Raw genomic sequence first — 24,793 nt, forward strand, 5'->3', positions numbered from 1 at the left:
GTCAGGGTGTGGAGTTCAGCCCCTTCCGGCCACCATCCTACGCGTGCGTGGGGACGCACAGTTCTGCGCAGGCGTGTCTCCCCTTCTCTGCTCATTGGCTGTCGGCAAGGAAGCTGTTGGTAGTGCCACATAGGCTGCAGTTGGTGGGCAGGCTGTGCCAGCCGCCTGCTGTGCTCTCTCGGCCAGCTTCCTTGCCCCTCGGGGCTAGGGCCAGAGCATCATGGAGAGTGAGACGGGGCCAGGGGAAGGCAGCATCACCCCGGGATCCTGGATCTTAGTTGTGAGCGCGGGTCCTCAGGAGGGAGGGGCTCTGGGGCCTAGCAGCCCGGTGGGGGCGGCAGAGTCCATGCAGGCCCCAGGTGGTGTGCCAGGCGTGGAGGCCACCCTCTACTGGGTGGAGGCAGTGGAGGAAGGTGCTGCCCTGGAGGAGGGAGAGGTATCGGGAATGGGGCAGGATGTGCAGCTGTTGGTGTTAGACGTCATGGAGGAGGTGGAGCTGGTGGTGTACGAGGAGCAGGAGCAGGTGTCCTCGGAGGAGCAGGGCCAAGAACTTGCAAGGCCCGGAGCTCCCAGTGACCGGCCTGCACTGGAGGCGCTGGCGGCCCTGCAGCTGGAGATGGAGCCGGTGAATAAGCAAGCCGAAAGGGCGCATGCTCGCCTGAAACATAAGAACTGTCACAGGCGGACGCTCCATCTAGAACACAGAAGCGCCATCATCCGGGGAATCCGTGGTTTCTGGGTCGAGGTTGTATCCCTTGGTGTGGTGCTTGTGATTTTTTTTTTTTTTTTTTTTTTTTTTTGTTGGGGGGTGGGTAACCTGTGCTATTGCAGGAGCAGTTTACAGATGTGAGAGTTCTGGTACAAAAATTTATTTTTTGAATGATGGGTATAGGTTACCATCCTGCATATCTGTTCCTGATATTAAGTGTGATGTCCTTCCTGTTCTGGCTAGCACAAATCGGTACTTAGAGTTTTCTTGTTGAGGTCCCAGTCAGGATTGTCGTTAGCACCAGGGACTCTTCAGAGAAAAGTCTTCTCTGGAATCCAGGTCTTCTTTGAAAAGCTGTGTGCATTTCGGGGGGAGGTTGGTATGTGTACGTGCTCACACTGGTTGTAGCTAGGAGTGTGTGTTCTCCAGAAGTAAGCTAACTTTCAGGAGGCTGAGATGGAGTTTGGGGCCTTCCTGTTAGAAAGAGAACTTCCTGCTGGTAGTGCATTCCTAGGCACAGCCTTGTCCGTCATTCAGACAGTCTTCATCAACAGAAATTTGAGGAGCTAATAAGGAGCAAGTTGAAGTCAGATAGTGCCATTCTACTCTTTAGGCTAGCTTTGTTCTTCCAGCACTTTTATCTTGAGCATCTAGAGGCTTCTTGGCCTAAAGCAGTTTACAAACCACCCCCAGAGATCACGTATGATGACCAACCAAGAGCGAGACATGCGTCACTTCATGACCAAATTGAAGGTCAGGCAGGGGACACTGATCATTGTGGAGGGGAGGTGACTGGGGAGGGGAGAGGACATGGTTTATCCCTGAAGGAAAGGGCAGCTCTTCTGTAAAGAGGTTTCACACCCACCCCACCACCCCATCCCCCACACTTTGTCCTGGCAAGTGGAGGAAGTCCGGCATCCCACTCATCACTGCACATTTACATTGTACTTTCAGAGGAATAGGTATTTCCCAAATGAAGTGGTTGTTAAGGAGTATCTCATTATACTGTCACTGTCACTGGTAAGAGGCAGCTCCCTGGATTTGGGGTGTGGGGCAGAAAAGTGGAGGTTGAATTGGAAAGTGATTTAGGTCTTTGTCCCATACTCCTTTTCCTGCAGGATATCGAGCATCCCATTCCACTCCCAATTCAGTGGCACCAGGGGTTTGAATGTAAGGCATGCTGCTGCAGGCACCACAACAGCAGCGTTAACTTCTTCAACTGGCTCTCTGACCACAGCTTCACAGGATCTGACTGGATTGCTGAGGTAGGGTGCCACGTGGGCACTGGGCCAGAATTGCTGATTTATGTGTGAGTTCTTGGCGGTGCACGGGAGGGCTCAGGACCTGGCCGGCCCTGTGCTGACCTTGCTCATTGCCGTGGAAGATCATCATAAAGGATCTGTGGCCCAATCCTTTGCAATACTGTGTGAGTAGGAAGGCTCCACCCCAAGAGGTACTGGGAGGACGAGAGGTGAGGAGCCCAGGGGCTGAGCCCTGGCATAAGTGTTGTCCAGGAGCTTGGGTCGTTCATTTCACTTGTGGAGAAAGTGAGACTCTGCAGAATCCAGAGTGACACCAGGGTATGAGGGAATCGGCAAGAGACAGCAGTGGTAGAGAACCCTAGTGAAAAACAGGTTCTAACTGGAGAAACTTGAGGTAGATGAAGTGGCCTGGTGAGGCCAAAGTCACTCCAATTTATATCTGACTCAGCTGCACATCTCTGAACTGTCTTTCCATGGCCAACAAGTTTACCCTCAGGCTCCTCTTAAATTGGTGCCAACCTACTATTCCTCATGAAGTCCCCTTTCCACAAAGGTCTGTGAGTCTCCTTTGTTCAAGGCCGTTCCCCACTGACCATCCTTTGATTCCATTTTGATCATCATGCTTGTTTTGTTGTTGTTGTTGTTAAGTTTTTAATTTTCTTCTGCATCATTTTCACCTGCCACCCTCATTCTGAGAATACTGACCACTGTGCAGGATTATGAAGAATAGTCTTTTATTTGTTTTAACTGGAGGATAATTACTTTTCAGTACTGTGACAGGTTTAGCCGTATACTGGCCAACATGAATTGCCCATAGGTATACACATGTCCCCCCAAATGCTGAACCCGCAACCCACCACCCTCCCCTACCCGTCTTTCTGGGTTGTCCCCCAACATGACTTTGGTTGCCTTTCTTCACGCATCAAACTGGCACTGGTCATCTGTTTTACATAAGGTAATGTAAATGGTTCAGGGCTATTTTCTCAAATTAATCCACCCTCAAGTTCTCGCACTGAGTCCAAAGTCTGTTCTTTATACGTCTGTGTCTTCATTTGCTGCCCTGCATGTTGGATGTTCAGTACCACCTACATGGTCCTCAACTCCATATATTTGTGTTAACATACAGTGTTTGTTTTTCTCTTTCTGACTCATTTCACCCAGTACAGTAGGCTCCATGTTCATCCCATCTCATTAGAACTAACGTCAATGCGTTCCTTTTTAGAGTTGAGTAACATTGTGTAGCTGTACCCCAACTTCCTTATCCCTTCATCTGCCAATGGACATATAGGTTGCTTCCATGTCGTAGCTATTGTAAAGTAGTTCTCCTTTGAAGACTGGGGTGTGTGATGTTTAGTATGTGCTTAGAGGAAATGTAAATGTTCATAGACTCTCTCTCCTGGGAACTTCCTTGCAAGATTAAAGCTATCTTTAGTGTTTTCAGAGAGGGTGGGTTTACATATCTGAGTCTCTTCTCTGCTTTAAAAGGAAGCTCCCTCCCCCTGATTTTGAGAAACTTATTGATGGAGTGTCCCCCTTTACCTAAACTAGAATACCTAAGAAGCTGCTTCAAGTACAGATCAATGGCCACCATAGTTCTCTTGGACAGGAAAGTAATGAAGAGTGGTCTTGATTGAGGGAAACAGATCGAGAGGGAGACATAAGTAAACATGAAATAATTTTGAAGAATAAATAAAGAGGATCAACTAACTCTATGTGTCTGCATATTGTTTGGGCAGGTCCTTAGAACAAATACTTCAGCTCCATGTAGGATTCCTAATTTATTCCTGGAAATTACCAGTCCATGGAGAGCTCTAGAGGGGGTTAAGTCATATGCTGGGATTGTGTCAGGGGACACAGTTCTTCCTGTGGTGTGGGGTTGGGGAGGGTGGAGACAGAAGATGAAGGGCCATTAACTGTGGGTCTGGCAGTTTTACAAGGGAAATATCGATGTTCATGGGAAGGGTCTGGTGAACAAAGGCCAGAGATCGAAACCGTGGAATGCAGTTTTATTGGAAGGTGGTGTCCCAGGTATCTTCTCTGTTGCATATCATCAGACGTTTTAAGAGTACAGCACAAGGAAAGAGCCTTAACATTCAACTCATTGTGAAGCAGGTAGCCTCTTTGTGTATATTTGTGCATGGTCAGCTTTGCTGAAGTCAGCTTCACAGACCTAGGGTTACAGGTAACATCTTAGTGGGTGGGGGTCTAAAGTGTATGCATCACTAATTATTAGACAAATGCAAAAATCAACTACCATGAGGTGTCAACCTCACACCAATCAGAATGGCCATCATCAAAAAATCTCAAACCATAATCTCGAAACATGTGGAGAAAAGGGAACTCTCCTACACTGTTGCTGGGAATGTAAATTGGTACAGCCACTAAGAAGAACTATATGGATGTTCCTTAAAAACTAAAAATAGAGCTATCATGTGACCCAGCAATCCTACTGCTAAGCATGTATCTGGCGAAAACCATAATTCAAAGTAATGCATGCACTCCAGTGTTCACTGTAACACTATTTATGATAAGACAGGACAGGGACAAAACCTAAAAGGTCCATTAACAAAGGAATGGATACAGAAGATGTATTCATATACAATGGAGTATTACTCACCCATTGAAAGGCATGAAACAGAGTCATTTGCAGAAATGTGGGTGAACCTGCTGCTGCTGCAGCTGCTGTTTCTGCTGCTACATGACTTCAGTCATGTCTGACTCTGTGCAAACGCATAGACAGCAGCCCACCAGGCATCCACGGCCCTGAGATTCTCCAGGCAAGAATATGAGTGGGTTGCCATTTCCTTCTCCAGTGGGTCAAAGTGAAAAGTGAAAGTGAAGTCACTCATTCATGTCTGATGCTTGGAGACCCCATGGGCTTCAGCCTACCGGGCTCCTCTGCCCATGGGATTTTCCAGGCAAGAGTACAGGGTTGGTTGTCATTGCCTTCTCCATGGGTGAACCTAGAGACTGTCAAACAGAGTGAAGGAAGACAGAAAGAGAAAACATATTGTCCAATATCGCTTATATATGGAATCCAAAAGATGGCAGAGATGAGTTGACTGGCAAAAACAGAGTCACAGATGTAGCAAACAAACTTATGGCTACCAAAGAAGGGGATGGGGGAGTCAGGAGACTCAAACTGGGAGACTGGGACTGACATATGTACATAGTGCACATATACACTACTATGTATACAACAGATAACTCAGGAGAACCTACAGTTCAGCACAGGGAACTCTTAATCAATGCTCTGTGGTGACCCAAATGGGCACATACCTCTGAGCCCTCCCACATCACAGGAGAGACAGGAGGGGACGGGAGACCAAGCCAGGTCTCAGATCTGGCCCAGTCACTGACAAGACATTGTTGTGCTGTGCAGTTTGCTCCAATTGAACAAGAAAACAGGACAGAGAGCACCCTTGTATCCAATGCCCGAGATTTGTTCCTGCAGTTATATCTTATCACCCACAACTCTCTCTGAGCCCCACGTATAAAACAAGAATAATAACGGTGCCCCCTTGTAGGGTGTGTACAGGGATTAAATGGGGGGAAAAAAGGAGGGGACTGTAGTTCAGTACCTGCTGAGGAGTTCATAAATAAATACCTGTTTTCTTATTTTCACAAAGAAATTAATTCTCATGAACATGTAATCACAAAGTTGCTGCCAAGCCCTGAAATAGTAACCTCCAATTCACCCCCAAAATAGGCGGAAAATGAATAAAGTATCTGGTGAAATATTGGTTCTCCCCCTTGTTGCAGAGACCATAGCGGGAGGCTGCCAGCAAAAACACTTTGGGCTTTATGGTCAGTCATACTGCAGGGACCTCCCTACTCAGGTCCATTTAAAATAGTCAAACAAAATTGCTCTGTGAGAACACTTTAGAAAGTGGATGAAAGTCAATACTTTACTAATGCCATAGTTACATTTCATTTTAAAGAAATCTTGACTTTGTGGTCAGACCTTCATTCTCACTTCCAAATATAGCAAAGAATGCAACCTTATAAAAAGACCCCTTCTGCCAAAACACACAATCTGGTTCTACCACTCTGGGTCACCTCAGACACAAGCAAGTTCACCAGCTCCAAAACTATGTCGCTGTGTTCATTTCCCTAACTGCAATGAAAATGCCTATCAAAAAGTTCATTCCTCAATTTTGCTCCACAAGGAAAGGGGAGAACTATACGAGATGGAACAAAACTGGCTTGGTGTGAACACTAGCCAGAGCTGCGTGGCAGCCTCAGTTTTCTCATCTGTAAATAGATGACTTGGACCAAATCAATGGAAGGTCATATAAGAAGTCCAACCAATGGAAAGCAAACAAGAGGCCATCTGGATGGGGGGGTCCCTGGTGGCCCAGTGGCTAAGATTCTGCACCTCCAATGCAGGGTCCTGGATTTGATTCCTAGTCAGAGAACTAGATCCCACATGTGAACTAAGAATTTGCACACCACAACTAAAGACCTGGAAGAGCCAAACTGATAAGCAGTGGAAAAAAAAAAAAAAAAGCCATTTGGGCAATACCAGGCATCTTAAATCAGTTAATTTTAAAAATTACCCTCTTTCAATTCCCTTGTAATTCTACAACAGCTCTTGTTAGAAAGAAAGGCTCCAAGTGGTACCTTTGATTCTTTAATATAATTTTATTTATGTACTTATTTTTGTCTGTGCTGCATCTCTGTTGCTTCACAAGGTTTCATCTAGTTGCAGTGAATGGGGGTTACTCTCTAGTTGCAGTTCAGTCTTTTCAATGTGGCGGTTTCCCTTGTTGTAGAGCATGGGCTCCAGTCACAGGCTTCAGTAGTTGCAGTTCCCAGGCTCTAGCACACAGGCCCAGTGGTTGTGGTCCATGGGTTTACTTGTTCCAGGGCATGTGGGATCTTCCCCAATCAGGGATGGAACCCATGTCTCCTGCATTGGCTGGAGGATTCTTTACTGACAAGCCACCGGGGAAGCTTTCATTCATTCTTTAACACTTGCATGCGAATCACTGGCTTTAACAGAATGTAGATGGACTTAGGCTTCAAGCCTTGAAGAACAGGATCTGGTAAGTTTAGGCTTAATTTTATTTCTGTTAGGTCACTATAAATAAACATATGAAGTCAATCCTAGTTCAAGGTGATGAACAGATAAGTCAAAAAGCTTGAGGATGCAATGACACTTCATAGTTGAACACTTCCTGTTCTGAAACTCAGGCACTCGATAAAAATTCTTGTTTTATTCAAAATGGGGGAACAGAAATAATACTGAATAAGAGACATAACCCCAAGACTTGGATTTTATCTCTTTAGCCACAATGACCCTTAAGTGGGGTGGCTTTAAAAAGCCACCTGTAAGAACAGTCACTCTGTGGACCCTGGACAGCTGTGGTCAGCAGGCCTGATGTGAATTCACAAGTTAGCTCAAACCCAGGTCAAGAGGATATTCTAGATCCTGGTTACTACCATTCAAATGCTAATTAGACATTCACGGATTATATGACCCTGGGCAAGCTGTGTGACCTGGCCAGATCTCAGTGTGCTCATCTATAAAATGGGTGTGAGGACGTCCCTGGAAGTCCAGTGGTTGAGACTTTGCCTTTCAATGTCGGGGGTACGGGCTTGATTCCCTAGTCAGGGAGAGAAGATTCCACATGCCTTGTAGTCAAAAAACCAAAACGTTTTAAAAGAAGGAAAATAAAACAATATTACAACAAATTCAATAAAGACTTTAAAAATTGTAGACATTAAAAAAAGTGTCACTGATGAGAAGCCCAATGAAAACTTAGGCAGCAACCTGCTTTCATTCTACAAAGGCACTGGAAATTTTGACAAGGCTTGCAGTCCATCTAAAAATGACTTTGGATAGTATGGAAAATTCAGTTAATTGTTTTGATCTAAGAATATGGGATATCTTTTCTTATTTTTCCCAATTTCTTCTGTCAAAGTCTTACTGTTTAATGTAGTTAATTTCCCTCCTGTATTAAATTCATTTCTCAGCATTTTTTTATTTTTTATGCTTTTTTTTTTTTATTATTATTATTATTTTTTTTTCCCAGTGGGTTTTGTCATACATTGATATGAATCAGCCATGGATTTACATGTATTCCCAATCCCGATCCCCCCTCCCACCTCCCTCTCCACCCGATTCCTCTGGGTCTTCCCAGTGCACCAGGCCGGAGCACTTGTCTCGTGCATCCCACCTGGGCTGGTGATCTGTTTCACCATAGATAGTATACATGCTGTTCTTTTGAAATATCCCACCCTCACATTCTCCCACAAAGTTCAAAAGTCTGTTCTGTATTTCTGTGTCTCTTTTTCTGTTCTGCATATAGGGTTATCGTTATCACCTTTCTAAATTCCATATACATGTGTCAGTATGCTGTAATGTTCTTTATCTTTCTGGCTTACTTCACTCTGTATAAGGGGCTCCAGCTTCATCCATCTCATTAGGACTGGTTCAAATGAATTCTTTTTAATGGCTGAGTAATATTCCATGGTGTATATGTACCACAGCTTCCTTATCCATTCATCTGCTGATGGGCATCTAGGTTGCTTCCATGTCCTGGCTATTATAAACAGTGCTGCGATGAACATTGGGGTGCACGTGTCTCTTTCAGATCTGGTTTCCTCAGTGTGTATGCCCAGAAGTGGGATTGCAAGCTACCAACGGTATTTTTCACAGAACTAGACCAAAGAATTTCACAATTTGTATGGAAATACAAAAAACCTCGAATAGCCAAAGTAATCTTGAGAAAGAAGAATGGAACTGGAGGAATCAACCTGCCTGAATTCAGACTCTACTACAAAGCCACAGTCATCAAAACAGTATGGTACTGGCACAAAGACAGAAATATAGATCAATGGAACAGAATAGAAAGCCCAGAGATAAATCCACGAACCTATGGACACCTTATCTTTGACAAAGGAGGCAAGGATATACAATGGAAAAAAGACAACCTCTTTAACAAGTGGTGCTGGGAAAACTGGTCAACCACTTGTAAAAGAATGAAACTAGAACACTGTCTAACACCATACACAAAAATAAACTCAAAATGGATTAAAGATCTAAATGTAAGACCAGAAACTATAAAACTCCTAGAGGAGAACATAGGCAAAACACTCTCCGACATAAATCAAAGCAAGATCCTCTATGACCCACCTCCCAGAATATTGGAAATAAAAGCAAAACTAAACAAATGGGACCTAATGAAACTTAAAAGCTTTTGCACTACAAAGGAAACTATAAGTAAGGTGAAAAGACAGCCCTCAGATTGGGAGAAAATAATAGCAAATGAAGAAACAGACAAAGGATTAATCTCAAAAATATACAAGCAACTCCTGAAGCTCAATTCCAGAAAAATAAATGACCCAATCAAAAAATGGGCCAAAGAACTAAACAGACATTTCTCCAAAGAAGACATACAGATGGCTAACAAACACATGAAAAGATGCTCAACATCACTCATTATTAGAGAAATGCAAATCAAAACCACAATGAGGTACCATTACACGCCAGTCAGGATGGCTGCTATCCAAAAGTCTACAAGCAATAAATGCTGGAGAGGGTGTGGAGAAAAGGGAACCCTCTTACACTGTTGGTGGGAATGCAAACTAGTACAGCCGCTTTGGAAAACAGTGTGGAGATTTCTTAAAAAACTGGACATAGAACTGCCATATTTTTTATGCTTTTGTAAGTGGACTGTTTTATTTCTTTTTCAGATGTTTTGTTGTTAGTATACAGATATGAATTTATATGTTTGTTTTGTATATTGCAACCTACTGGGTTTATTGTTTAGTTACAATTCTTTTTGATATTGCTGTTCAGTTGCTAAGTTGTGTCCAATTCCTTGTGGTCCATGTACTACAGCACACCAGGCTCCTTGTCATTCACTATCTTCCAGATTTTGCTCAAACTCATGTCCATGGCGTTAGTGATCTCTGCCCATCTCATCCTATATCACCGGTCACCCCATTCTCCTTTTCAGTTTTCAATCTTTCCCAGCATCAGGATCTTTTCCAATAAGTTGGCTCTTCCTGTGAGGTGGCCAAGTATTAGAGCTTTGGCATCAGTCCTTCAAATGAATATTCAGGGCTGATTTCCTTTAGGATTAACTGGTTTGATCTTCCTGCTATCCAAGGGACTTTCAAGGGTCTTCTTCAACACCACAATTCAAAAACATCAACTGTTTAGCACTCAGGCTTCTTTCACATGGTTCAACTCTTACATCAGTGCATGACTACTGGAAAAACCATAGCTTTGATTACATGGAATTTTGTCAATAAAATGATATCTTTGATTTTTAATATGCTGTCTAGGATTTGTCACAGCTTTCCTTCCAAGAAACAAACATCTTTTTCTTTCATGGAGAAGTCACCATCCACAGTGATTTTGGAGCCCAAGAAAATAAAGTCTGTCATATTATCCCCTTCTATTTGCCAGGAAGTGGAGAAGGAAATGGCAACCCACTCCAGTACTCTTGCCTGGAAATTCCCATGGATGGAGGAGACTGGTAGGCTGCAGTCCATGGGGTTGCTAAGAGTCGGACATGACTGATGCAACTTAACAGCAGCAGCTGCTGCGACCAGATGCCATAATCTTACTTTTTTTATTGACTGTTGAATTTAAGCCAACTTGTTCACTCTCCTTTTTCATCCTCATTAACAGGCTCTTTAGTTCCTGTTCACTTTCTGCCATGAGAGTGCTATCATCTGCATATCTGAGATGGCTTATATTTTCCCCAGCGATTTTGATTCCAGTTTGAGCTCTATCCAGTTGGGCATTTCATAGAAAGTACTCCGCATATAAGTAAAATAAACAGGGTGACAACAAACATCCTTACTGTACTCTTTTCCCAATTTTGAACCAGTCCGTGGTTCCATGTCAGGTTCTAATTGTTGCTTTTGACCTTCATATCGGTTTCTCAGGAGGCAGGTAAGGTGATCTGGTATTTCCATCTTTAAGAATTTTCCACAATTTCTTGTGATCCACACAGTCAAAGGCTTTAGTGTAGTTAATAAAACACAAGTAGATTTTGCCCCTGAAATTCGTTTGAAATTCCTCTATGAGGAAATGAATATTGGCTATTTGATATCAGGTTCCTCTGCCTTTTCTAAGTACAGTTTGTACTTCTGGAAATTCTTGATTCATGTGCTTTTGAAGCCTACCTTGAACAACTTTCAGCATGCCTTGCTAGCATGTGAAATGAGTACAACTGAGCAGTAGTTTGAATAATCTTATTCATTGCCCTTTTTTGGGTTGGAGTGAAAACTGACATTTTCCTGTCCTGTGACCACTTGTGAGTTTTCCAAATTTGATGGCATATTGACTGCAACACCTTAACAGTATGGTCTTTTAGGATTTGTAGTAGCTCAGCTGGAATTCCCTCACCACCACTAGTTTTGTTCTTTTTAATGATCCCTAAGGTACACTTGACTTCACATTCCAGGATGTCTGGCTATAGATGAGTGATAACACTACTGTGATTATCCCAGTTATTAAGACCTCTTACTTCATAGTTCTTCGTAGTATTCTTGTCACCTCTTCTTAAACTCTCCTTTATCCATGAGGTCCTTATTATTTCTGTTTATATCATGCACATCTTGGCATGAAATGTTCTCTTGATATCTCCAATTTTACTAAAGGGATCTCTAGTCTTTACCATTCTATTATTTTCTCTATTTCTTTTCATAGTTCACTTAAGAAGCCTTTCTTTTCTCCACTTACTATTCTCTGGAACTCTGCATTCAGTTGGATATTTCTTTCCCTTTCTCCCTTGCCTTTCATTTCTCTTCTCCCCTCAGCTATTTGTAAATCATCCTGAAACAACCACTTTGCCTCCTTGCATTTCTTTTTCTTGGGGATGGTTTTAGTCACTGCCTCCTGTACAGTGTTGTGAACTTCTTTCCATAATTCCTCAGACACTCTGTTTACCACATCTAATCAGTTGAGTCTATTGTCACCTCCCCTAAATAATCATATGGAATTTGATTTACATCTTAGCTGAATGATTGATTGGTTTTCCCTATTTTCTTTAATTTAAGCCTGAGTTCAGCAATACAGAGCTCATGACCTTAGCCACAATCTACTCCAGGTTTTGTTTTTGTTGTATAGAGCATCTCCATTTTGGCTGCAAATAATACAATCAGTCTTATTTCTGTATGGATCATGTGGTTACATCCATGTGTACAGTCATCTCTTGTGTTGTTTAAAGAGGTTGTTTGCTATGAGTATCATGTTATTTAGGCAAAACTCTGTTAGCCTTTGCTTTGCATCTTTTTGTACTCTGAGGTCAAACTTTCCTGTTTCTCTAGGTTTCTCTTGAACTCTACTTTGGCATTCCAATCCTCTATAATGAACAGACATCCTTTTTGTTGTTTGTTCTAGAAAGTGCTGTAGGTCCTCATCAAATAGGTCAACTTGATTCAACTCAATAATTCTGTAAAAAATACCCTGAGGGTTCCACACTCAACATAGAAATTCTCATACTCGGCTATGGGGTCCTCATATATATTATAGGAAATATAATTTATTCTGGAGTCCCAGATTTAGTTGAGGAGATCATATTCCAGCTAAGCAGATCTCCAACTCAAAGCACAAGGGTGCAGATTCAGTTGAAAGGAGCACAGTTCCATATCATTTAACACAGATCATTTTCAAAGACTCAGGTACACTTCAGGAAACTATAGGCCAATTTCAAGGTATCACCCTGAAATAATGGTACCCCAATATTCCTGAAGTGTACCTGAGTCTTTGAAAATTTCAGGGTATCAGAGTTGTGTCACCACAGAGTACATTTTCCACTTTGCAGTGTATCACATATACCTTAGGAAGGCACAGACATCCATGGAAAATACTGCAGGTTTCAGACACACAAAATCAATGGGATACATACTGAATTTCCCTATATGTGTGAGGTCATATACACACTTCAGAGGATTCCAGACAGCTTCAGATACCCCACCTCACCTCAAAAGTTGCCAAACCCAAATCAGAGAACCCAAATGCATTTAAGTTATTCCAGATGCAAGTTAGTGACCCAGAGTCATTTTTGGGATGTGATCTGTGTTAACAGATTCCACACAACCTAATGAAACCACTAGTCAGTCAAGTCATGCTAGTGCCACATAGGAAGACTAATTACACCCAGCAGATGCTTACCAATAATAGGGAGCCAAAACTTATTGGACCCATGAAAAGTCATAGGTAATCCAGATATTCTCAGGATACTCCCACTTAGATCAGAGAACCTCAAACTTCACAATAGATGGCTCCAAACACAAATCATGCATCCTACCCATGTAAAGAAGTGGGGATCTAACACATGGATCGCAAATACATGCAAGAGGTCTAGAGAGCCCACGGACTTACTCAGCTCAGTAATCTGTAAAAAAATACATAAATTTATTTACATTCAACACAAGGAAACCCACCTTAGGTGAACCCACCTTACGTAATATAGACCCTCCTCACAGATCCAAATTCAGCTCAAGAGGCTTACACTTTCAGATAGCACCTGGATTCAGCTCAAGGAATCAGAGAAAATACCATAGAAGGCTAAGCTCAGGAAGCTCAAGACCTTCTACAGTAAACCTTATACCACTTAGGGGACTAAACCCTCTTCTGGCATTTTCAGATAAAGCCCACCCACCATAGGGACTCAGAAAGCCTCTAGAGACTTCATTTACCATGCACCAGACAATATGTCGGTTATCCTCAAACACAAGTCAGGGTGTCTCAGATTTAAATGAAGGGGCTAAAAACCCACCACATGGGATCCCAGATGTACTTGAAGCAGTATGTGATAAATACATGGGACTCAATTCATGCGTTTCTAAATGACACCCCATCAAGCCAACACTTGATAGAAGGAAACTGAGACTATTTAAAGTCCCCAACCCCAGGTTAGGGAAACCGCTCACTGCCTTACCTCATATGTCTCATAGTCTGGTCTGGATACCCTTGGTAATATACCAGGTGTATCAGTAGAAATTCACTGGTTCAAAAAAGAAAGAAAGAAATTCACTGGTTCAGTGAAGTTTCAATGATCCAAAGAAAATGCCAGGTCCTCCCACAGGAAATCACACATTGAGGGCACTCAGGCAACTTCACCAACACCCTGAAAAATCCACACTAGAAGTAAGGGCTCTCCAACTCACCTCAGAAAGTCTAAAATAAGCACAGGGGATTAATACTTACTTAAGGATATACCAGATACAGCACAGAAAGGTTCAAAACCAACTGAAAGATAAAAATAACACCAGAAACACATTAAAGGATTCAGATTCATTTCTGGAGACATAGAGCCTTCACAGGAGAAATAAGACATCATGTAAGTGAGGAAATAACAGGTAACCATAGACAGAACACAAAGGTGGAAATAGTCATATCAATGGACCAAAAACCCACCTCAGTGAATCTAAGAAACCTCAGGCAGTACCTCAGGGAGAACCAGCTATACCTGGGGGTACCAGTTCCAACCCAATAACGTCTAATAAAGCTCAGGACACCGAGTTATTTCCAGTATCAACATACATATGACTCAGAACAAATCACATGGACCTCAGGCCTACCACAAGGTTCACCAGGTGAGAAAAACTCAGTTCTAGAGATATATTTAGGTTCTACTAGGAAATATGACTCATCTCCAGAAGACCCTAGACTCATCGCAGAAAATACAGATAACACACTCCAGAGCCAACTCATGTGATAAAGATTCAGTTGCAGCCCTGAATTCTACCTGAGAGGACCCAAACTCAGCTCAAGTATTTCTAAGCAATACTTTACTCGTCTCAGAACCTCACAAGAATGCCAGTCAGGCAACACAGAAAGGACTTTAAAAATTAATCCTTCAGGGAATTTAAACCTAAAGAATTTAAGAATCAGATAAGCAGGATAAGACCTTCAGGAATCAATCCTACAATCACTTGTGGCTCTCAAATTTTTTCAGTCATTCTCACCAGGACCTACCTCAAGGATCTAGCAGTCCTCAGGGAACTCTGTTTCAACTAAGAGAATGCTATACAGCATGTCAAACAGATCCAGACCAATTCTAGACTGTCCCAAACCCAGATCCCAGTCCCACCTAGGGAGACACAGACTCCGTACAGAACCCAGACGCAGTATAGAACCCCAAACAATATACCACTGAACCCATGTTCAGTATAGGGGAACTCAGACACCCCCATAACACTTATATTCAGTTGAAAGGAACACAGTCAACCTTACAGATAATCCCAGTCTAAATTTAAAGAGTCTCCCCATCAGTCAGTTCAGTTCAGTCGCTCAGTTGTGTCTGACTCTTTGCGACCCCATGGACTGCAGCACGCCAGGCCTCCCTGTCCATCACCAACTCCAGGAGTTTACTCAAACTCATGTCCATTGAGTCAGTGATGGCATCCAACCATCTCATCTCCTTCTCCTCCCACCTTCAATCTTTCCCATCATCAGGGTCTTTTCCAGTGAGTCAGTTCTTCACATCAGGTGGCCCAAGTATTGGAGTTTCAGCTTCAGCATCAGTCCTTCCATTGAACATTCAGGACTGATTTCCTTTAGAAGGGATCAAGAATTCTCATTCCAGAGCCATGTGATAGAAAGACATAAGAAAGACACACTGGAGAAAATCAAAGGAACACAGATCTATATAGGAAAACTAGACTTAATTTTGCAGATCTAGACCCACCTAACTCTGATCCCTGGTGGCAGATGGTCAGGAATCCAACTTTAATGCAGGAGACCTGGGTTCAGTCCCTAAGTTGGAAAGATCCCCTTGAGTAGGAAATGGCAACCCATTCCAGTGGGAAATCCTACTATACAGAGGATTTATTGCCTGGAAAATCCCATGGACAGAGGAGCCTGGTGGGCCCCAGAACATGGGGTCAACAGAGTCAGATATCACTGAACAACTCACACTTTGATTTTACTTTCATACATACCTAAAGAAAAACACACAGAAAAAGACACAATTTGGCGGTATAAATACTAACATAAAGCATGTTCACATAATAACTCAAGAGTAGAAATCTACTTCAAAGGACGCCAGACATGTCTCAATGACCTCCACACATATGTCAAAGGATCTGGTAACATTCAGGGACTCTAGACCTCATCAGGACTTAGAGAGTCAGCTCAGGCCTCCCATAAAACACTTGAGTTGGCCACTGGCCAACATCAGGCAATTCAGAAATGTTGACTCAGATTACTCCATTATTACCAGACAACACATTGTGAATGCAAAATATCACTCAGGGACCCATTTCCCTTTCAGGGTATCAGATTCAGTGCATGAACAGAGATTCAATTCATGGACAGAGATTGGTCAGGGAAACCAGACTCATCAAAGGAAGACAAACTCTCCTTTAGAAATCAAGACTTACATTAGGGCACTAATATTTAACACATTCATCCCAAGAAAACCATCTATGAGATCTCTCATTATCCCAGGAGCAAAGAGCTCCTTATATTTGGGAATCTGTAGTTATCCTCAGTGAGTATTCTTGCCAACTCACTCCTGTATTCTTGCCTGGAGAATCCCATGGACGGAGGAGCCTTGTGGGCTACAATCCATGGGATTACAAATATTTGGACACAACTGAGCGACTAAGCATACACCACAGTCAACTTCAGTATCTAGATAAAAGACTGAGACTCTTCCTACAGAAATCGGACAAACTTCTGGAGATTCTTTACTCATATGAATCAGAGAACTGCTTAGGAATCCCCAGAAAATATCTAGGTTGACCCCTGAACACTCTTTGTGTTCCTAATACTCAGGCAAAATATCCACCAGTTCAGGGACTCAAATTCAATTCAAAGAACCTAGACCTTCCGCAGAGACCTTAATCATTCCCAGTAAACCCAGACTGACAACATAGGAATTAAGACTAAATTCAACCAATTCTAGGAACAATCAAAGGATTCTGATAAGCCACTTCATAAAGCAAATACTTTCAGCAGGGATCGAACATTTCCAGGCAAAATTTAGATCTTGCCAAGTAATCTGGCTCAGTTTAGTGGACTTCAAAATGAACTCTGAGAATCAGATGCTGCTTAGAAATACCCTGAAAACACTCCAAGCACTCCAGGAAATACCAGTTCCTCCACCAGGACCCACACTCTGGAGAACACAGTTTTACCACAGTTGACCTACCATACATAGTCTCAACTAGGCCTAGACATTTATAGATAATCTATTTCACTGTACCGCAAATTCACCTCAATGCCCCAGATTCATTTTGAAGGGTTCAGGATCACACTAATCTTACTTGACACAAGCTCACCATAAAATAATAATTATATATCATGAAACCCCAGACACATCAAAGGGTGTCCTAGTGCCACTTAGTGGACCCAAGTCCAATTCAAGTGACACAAACTGAGTTCAGACAAACTCATGCAATACTATTAACATAAGACCTAGTCACATCTAGAGACCTTAGACTGACCTTGAAACAAATACACTCATCTCAAGAGATCTAAGACTTTCTCAGGTATACAACCCAGGACTTTTTAATACAACAACCCAGAGCAATGCAGACCCAAATTCAGGCCACTATATCCAAGTCTAGGAACCCCATATCCATCTTGTGATACAGAGACTGAGCTCAGGAGATTGACAGTCATCACAGACACAGATCAGGCATCCCCAAGAAAACATCTCAAACTTAAGAGTTCCAGCTCCAAGACTGTAGACCTATACATATCCTTGGTTGCTGAGCTCTCAGAATGTTTAAAACTTACTAAAAAGAGCTAAACCCAGGCATTCATAGATAATACCCCAGATTCAGATATGATACATTATAATCCCCTAGTCCTAAAGATAATTTGGTCTCTCAAAACTTAAGTGAACTTGCTCAGAAGACATCAGATCTACTTATTAATCCCATGATGAACTTTTCAGGATTCACACCTAGCTCAAGGGACACATGCAACAGCCACAAGAGAATTGATACTCAGCTGTGGGAAACCAGATTCAGTTTTGAAATCTAAGATACATCCCAAACACATTTTAGGGAATGCTAGGTTATTCTAAGGAGTCCATGCACTCTTCTGGGAACATTAGTCTACTTTATTGGACCAAGGTTCAACTGAATCTATATCCTTTCTGTAGAAACCCTAAGCCCACCTGAGGAATCCTAGACACACCTAAGGGAGTTTTATTAAGCTCAAGGGCTCCTACATTCATATTAGGGTGACCTAGAATAAAATCTGACAATCCATAGCCACCTCGCAACCCCAATTCTTTTGAGATATTCAGAAGTTCATTAAGGGTCCCAGGCCACTTGGATCACATCCAACCTCAAAAGATGTCTGACTTAGTTCAGGGTCAGAAATAAGGTCTTATTTCAGGTCTCTGAAATAAGCATGTAAAATTTGTGAAGGTCTAATATTCAGTGTCAGACTTTATTTTGGGGGCTCCAAAATGACTGCAGATGGTGATTGCAGCCATGAAATTAAAAGACGCTTAATCCTTGGAAGGGAAGTTATGACCAACCTACATAGCACATTAAAAAGCAGAGACATTACTTTGCCAACAAAGGTCTGTCTTGTCAAGGCTATGGTTTTTCCAGTGGTCATGTATGGATGTGAGAGTTGGACGGTGAAGAAAGCTGAGCACTGAAAAATTGATGCTTTTGAACTGTGGTGTTGGAAAAGACTCTTCAGAGTTCTTTGAACTGCAAGGAGATCCACCCAGTCCATCCTAAAGGAAATCAGTCTTGGGTGTTCATTGGAAGAACTGATGCTGAAGCTGAAACTCTAATACTTTGGCCACCTCATGCGAAGAGTTGACTCATTGGAAAAGACCCTGATGCTGGGATGGATTGGGGGCAGGAGGAGAAGGGGCTGATAGAGGATGAGATGGCTGAATGGCATCACCAACTTGATGGACATGAGTTTGAGTAAACTTCGGAAGTTAGTGATGGACAGGGAGGCCTGGCGTGCTGTGATTCATGGTGTCGCAAATAGTCGGACATGACTGAGCGACTGAACTGAACTGAATATTCAATTTATAAAAAATTTATATAAAATTTATATATATAAAATAACTCATAAGGACTTACTAGTGTATATCACAAGGAACTCTCTTCAATACCCTGTCATGGCTTATATGGGGAAATGATCTAAAGAAGAGCAGATAGATATATATGTGTAACTGTTTCACATTGCTGTACACCTGAAGTTAACATAACATTGTTATCAAATATACTTTGATAAGGTGAAGGTGCAAGTCACTCAGTGGTGTCCGACTCTTTGTGACCCATGGACTATATGGTCTATGGAATTCTCTAGGCCAGAATACTGGAGTGGGTAGTATTACCTGTTCCCTTCTCCAGGGGATCTTCCCAACACAGGGATCGAACCCAGGTCTCCCACATTGCAGGCAGAGTCTTTACCAGCTGAGCTACCAGGGAGGCCCATACTTCAAGAAAAATTAGTTTTAGAAAAGAGCTAATATAATGTAAGGCTTGCGATAGAGAGCTACTGTTGTAATGGGAAAAGTTTTATGGATAGCAAAAGTGGTGGTGGTGTGGATAGAGATGAAATATCAGCAAAGAAATTCAATTAAAATGGCAAGGATAGGAAGACAAGGAATTTCTCAGATTGGGGGTCTTGTTCTGATGCCTTAGGTAGAAGCTGACCATCCCTCCTGATGTCATCCACTCAGGCCCAAGTTCCTCAGAAATAGGAACTACCTATAAAGAACTATCTATCTCATAGTCCTGTCTGCCCTTGGGCACTGAAGTACTGAAATACCTCAGTTTAACTCCCCAAGTAGGGTGGAGGAGTTGTACTCAAGAATAATGTTTATACCCTTTCAATTGAGAGATACAAATCCTGGGTTAGAACACTTAGTTTTTTTCAGCATTGATAAAGGATGTCAAAACTTCATTTGTGTCATAGCACTTGAAAACTGAAAAACAAACTGAGACATTGGTAAGGAATTTATTTTAAAAGATAATTGAATAGAAAAACATTTCCATCGCAGAATCTGCAAATATTTTAAAATCAAAAGGAATTATTAAGTAAGTTTTTTTTAAGATTATGGAATAAGCAATAGGAGAAACTAGGCAGAAGCTTAGTGGGACACTAACTAGCAAATGGGTGAGCAGGAAGTAAAATAGAGTCTTTCTAATAGAAAATGTCTCTTTCTGCCAGCTTATTCTCAGTATAAGCTCCTTAGGGAGTATGTTCTGACCTTAGTACATTCCTGCTTGCCCAAATTTGAGAACAGGTCAAAATTTAGGGCACTGTGAGGAGAGAAACCTGACTAAAGTCTGGTCAAAGTCAGTAGTTAAGTAATGGACAAGTGTAGGCCATCACATTAGTAGAAAACAGACCTACAAGTATATTAATAATAATTTCTAAATATCATTAAACACAGTGAACTTGCTCAGTCATGTCCAACTCTTTGTGACCCCGTGGACTGAAGCCTACCAGGCTTCTCAGCCCATGGAATTTTCCAGGCAAGAGTACTGGAGTAGGTTGCCATTTCCTTCTCCAGGGGATCTTCCCAACCCAGGGATTGAACCCAGGTCTTCCACATTGCAGGCAAACAGTATACAGTCTGAGCAACCAGGGAAGCCATCTCAAATTTCCATTAGTTTCATCAACAGCAAACTAAAAATCTTTTCACTTTCTCAGAAATACAATCCAAGAACAATTTGAACTCTGCAATGGGTTCAAATGTGTTCTATAATAGTTTTCACCTTCAACTTTTTACTTTTCTTTCAATTTATTATAAAGCCAGATTAATTATTCTACATAGTCTCCAGTAGTCTGAATTGTGCTTCTTGAATCTGTCCATGCCGTCTCATTCAACAGGTTCCTCTACCTACAATATTTCCTAAAAAAAGTAAAAGCAAACTGTATTGGTAATACATTTGCTTCTGTTTTACCAAGACACATCAAAGTACCACTTTTATTTTCTCTTTCTCTTTTATTTCTCTTTTCTCTTTTATTATTATGGAAATAGTTTCTGATTATTACCTTTGCTGTGTGTTCACTAAATCTTTTCATTTATCATGGATCTATAGTTCTCCTTAATATCTAGAAGGGTAGTTTAGTAGGAATAGCCTATAAATAATTCTCAAATGTTGATTATTCTAAATAAACTCTAAAAATCTGATCAAGAATGCATTATTTGTAAAATAGATGTAACATACTATAAAGTATTGACATACATATATAAACAGAATACCTGAATACACACATACAGATATACGTAATAATCTTATGATTTTCCTTCACGTTACTTATACTATTTATAATATCATTTAAGGTCACATTGAACTGATACTACGTCAGCCATCTCCAGTTACTCAAGTTCTTCTTCATATATTTCAAAGAGGTTTACTATTTCCTTCTTCAAAAATGTCTTGCACATATCTCAGGGAAAATATTTTTAATCTTTATAATAAGGATGAGAATAAGTCACTTAATGTAATTGTGAAAAATTGTGGAAATAATGAAATGAAACAATTAAATTCATAAGTAAATGAAGCACTTACTATATAAAGTTGCTAGTGAAACATAAGTATTTATTAGTATCTTCATTTTATTTTTCACTGGTTGGTTCATAGTGTTTATTACTTTTAGGGATTATCCCCTGTTTCTAATTCATTAGCATTTGTCGCAGGTTATGTCGGTAAACAGCATTGTCAGACAACCTTTGTTATCTGAGTTCTATAATATCAATAAAAGTATCAATAATATGAAAATAGCATTTATTTATATATTTAGATTTACCATTGAGATAGTGGCTTTGCAGCAAAATTTTCAGACTATTCCTAGCATTCATTATCAGGTATCTTTGTATTTTCTACTTCATCTTGAATAATTACTGGTAAGCACCTTCTTTTAAATGACTTGCCATTTCATTTTCCAAATTACTATTATAATAGTGTACTAAAGATTTCTTACAATTATTTTTTCATTTCTTTCTATTAGTAATGTACAGTACAATTGTTTGTGTTTTATCATGTGTTCCAATTCCTTTTTACACATATTGTTAATGAATATACAGTGATGATTTACTTTATGCAAAATATCCAAACAATATAATTTTGAAAAAAGTTTCATGTTTTTGACTTATTAAAAAAAGGGGGGGGAGGGTGACTTCCCTCATAACTCAGTTGGTAAAGAATCAGCCTGCAATGCAGGAGACCCCAGTTCCATTCCTGGGTGAGGAAGATCCACTGCAGAAGGGATAGGTTATCCACTCCAGTATTCTTGGGCTTCCCTTGTGGCTCAGCTGGTAATGAATCTGCCTGCAATGGAGGAGACCTGGGTTCTGTCCCTGGGTTGGGAAGATTCCCTGGAGAAGGGAAAGGCTATGCACTCGAGTGTTCTGGCCTGGAGAATTCCATGGACTATACAGTCCATGGGGTCACAAAGAGTCAAGACATGGCTGAGCAACTTTAACTTTTCAGTAAAAAAATTAGGGTTACAAACCACTCTCAGGCTCCCACTTAATATAAATTAATTATACTATTTCCACACTTTAGTTTTAAACACTGAGTTATGCTTAATTGTTGTGCTCAGATGTGTACAGGACACCATTTAACTTCACCCTATATAATAATACTTTATTATCTTTTCACAGATTGGGTCAATTTAAAGGTTAAGAACTTTATCCAACTTCACACAACTACTATCTTTTGAAACTTATATTCTTCCTCTGTCTGACTTTATGTTTACATTAAGTCACCACATGCATTATATCTTGTAGACATTCATGTTTTGGTTTAAAACTATATAACAGCTCCACTAAAAGTAAGTAGCAAAACTGAATAGTAAGCGAAGTGCTCATAATCTGATCTTCCCCATTTTTCTTCTATCAAAAATCCATAAACTCTTCCTTCTGGTTATGTGGAAATTAATATTTCCTCCAAGTTGCCTTTTACTTTTAATATTATATATTTTTGTACATTTCTCCCCAAAAATTTCATTGTCTATATTATTATCCTGTTTCTTCTGCCCCACTGCTGTTAATAATGCTACGTCTCTGCAATATTGTTGTCTCAATCTAAAGACTGAATCTGCAGATTCACTAAGTAGTCTGTCTAATACATAACTATATTTTCCAGTCTTGCTCAAATTTTTTGTTGTTTAGTTGCTCCATCACGTCTGACTCTTTGCAACCCCATGGTCTCCAGCATGCCAGGCTTTTACGTCCATCACCAACTCCTGGAGTTTACTCAAACTCATGTCCATTGAAATGGTAATGCCATCCAACTGTCTCATTCCCTATCATCCCCTTCTCCTCCTGCCTTCAATCTTTCCCAGCATCAGGGTCTTTTTCAATGAGTCAGCTCGTCACATCAGGTCGCCAAAGTATTGGAGTTTCAGCTTCAACATCAGTCCTTCCAATGAATATTCAGGACTGATTTCCTTTAGGATGGACTAGTTGGATCTCCTTGCAGTCCAAGGGACTCTCAAGAGTCTTCTCCAACACCACAGTTCAAAAGCATCAATTCTTCGGTGCTCAGCTTTCTTTATAGTCCAACTCTCACATCCATACATCACTACTGAAAAAAACATAACCTTGACTAGACATACCTTTAATGTCTCTGCTTTTTAATATTCTTCTAGGTTGGTCATAAATTTTCTGCCAAGGAGCAAGCACCTTTTAACTTCATGGTTGCAGTCACCATCTGCATTGATTTCAGAGTCCCCCAAAATAAAGCCTGTCGCTATTTCTACTGTTTCCCCATCTATTTGCCATGAAGTGATGGGACTGGATGCCATGATCTTAGTTTTCTGAATGTTGAGTTTTAAGCCAACTTTTCTACTCTCCTCTTTCACTTTAATCAGGAGGCTCTTTAGTTCTTCTTCACCTTCTGCCATAAGGATGATGTCATCTGCTTACATGTGGTTATTGGTATTTCTTCCAGCAAACTTGATTCCAGATTGTGCTTCATCCAGCCCAGTGTTTCTCATGATATACTTTGCATATAAGTTAAATAGGCAGGGAGACAATATACAGCCTTGATGTGCTCCTTTCTCTATTTGGAACCAGTATTTTTTTTCATATCCAGTTCTAACTGTTGCCTCCTGACCTGCATACAGACTTCTCAAGAGGCAGGTCAGGTGGTCTGGCATTCCCATCTCTTTTACAGTTTTCCAGAGTTTGTTGTGGTCTACACTGTTGAAGGCTTTGCATGGTCAATAAAGCAGAACTAGATTTTTTTCTGGAACTATCTTGATTTTTCTATGATCCAACAGATTTTGGCAATTTGACCTCTGGTTCCTCTGCCTTTTCTAAATCCAGCTTGAACATCTGGAATTTCATGGCTCATGTACTATTGAAGCCTGGCTTGGAGAATTTAGAGCATTACTTGACTAGTGTGCCTTTCTTTGGATTGGAATGAAAACTGACCTTTTTCAATCTTGTGGCCAATGCTGAGTTTTCCAAATTTGCTGGCAATATATGTGCTCATATGTGATTCACAGGAGAAAGAAATAACAAAACAAAACAGCTAGCATCACAAATGTCCATTCATCCAAAAGTGGTAGAAGGTAGGAAGGGGAAGTGGGAGTGGGGAATGACACAGGGAGAAAGGATTCAGATCAGTGCTGGCCCAGGGCTGGCAAATGCTAGAAAAGGATTGAGAAAAATTAGTGGTCCTTTCAGACTCTCAATTGTTTAAAGTCCATGCTGGTTTCAGAAAGATTCTACCTTACATGCACCTAACACAAAAATCTGCATTCCTCAGATTCTTCAGAGAGAAGGGAACATGGGCAGAGCCCTCACGGGGTATGCTCCACCTTCCCTGGGGATGGGGGAGTGCAGTGGTGAACCAGGAAAAGAGCTCCCATGAGATCCTTCTGATCCCACCCATC

General features: G+C 41.2%; 1 protein-coding gene across 1 annotated transcript; it reads left to right on the forward strand.

Annotated features, from left to right (window-relative positions):
- Positions 1 to 220: 220 nt before the first annotated feature.
- Positions 221 to 24,771, forward strand: LOC133053729 (testis-specific Y-encoded protein 3-like). The gene is made up of 6 exons (XM_061138247.1): positions 221 to 748; positions 1,385 to 1,460; positions 1,608 to 1,729; positions 1,837 to 1,974; positions 2,094 to 2,180; positions 24,667 to 24,771. The coding sequence occupies exons 1-6, from the start codon at positions 221 to 223 to the stop codon at positions 24,769 to 24,771; spliced, it is 1,056 nt and encodes a 351-aa protein (XP_060994230.1).
- Positions 24,772 to 24,793: the final 22 nt, after the last annotated feature.

Source organism: Dama dama, unplaced genomic scaffold, assembly GCF_033118175.1.
Source record: "Dama dama isolate Ldn47 unplaced genomic scaffold, ASM3311817v1 ptg000184l, whole genome shotgun sequence".
NCBI lineage: Eukaryota > Metazoa > Chordata > Mammalia > Artiodactyla > Cervidae > Dama > Dama dama.

What these genes read in the sequence shown, in the direction of transcription:
- LOC133053729 (XM_061138247.1), top strand. Translation starts at nt 221, where the DNA reads ATGGAGAGTGAGACGGGGCCAGGGGAAGGCAGCATCACCCCGGGATCC. An exon ending in TCACTTCATGACCAAATTGA is followed by an intron (nt 1,461 to 1,607) that starts AGGTCAGGCAGG and finishes CTTTGTCCTGGC; the next exon opens with AAGTGGAGGAAGTCCGGCAT. An exon ending in AGGTACTGGGAGGACGAGAG is followed by an intron (nt 2,181 to 24,666) that starts GTGAGGAGCCCA and finishes TGCATTCCTCAG; the next exon opens with ATTCTTCAGAGAGAAGGGAA.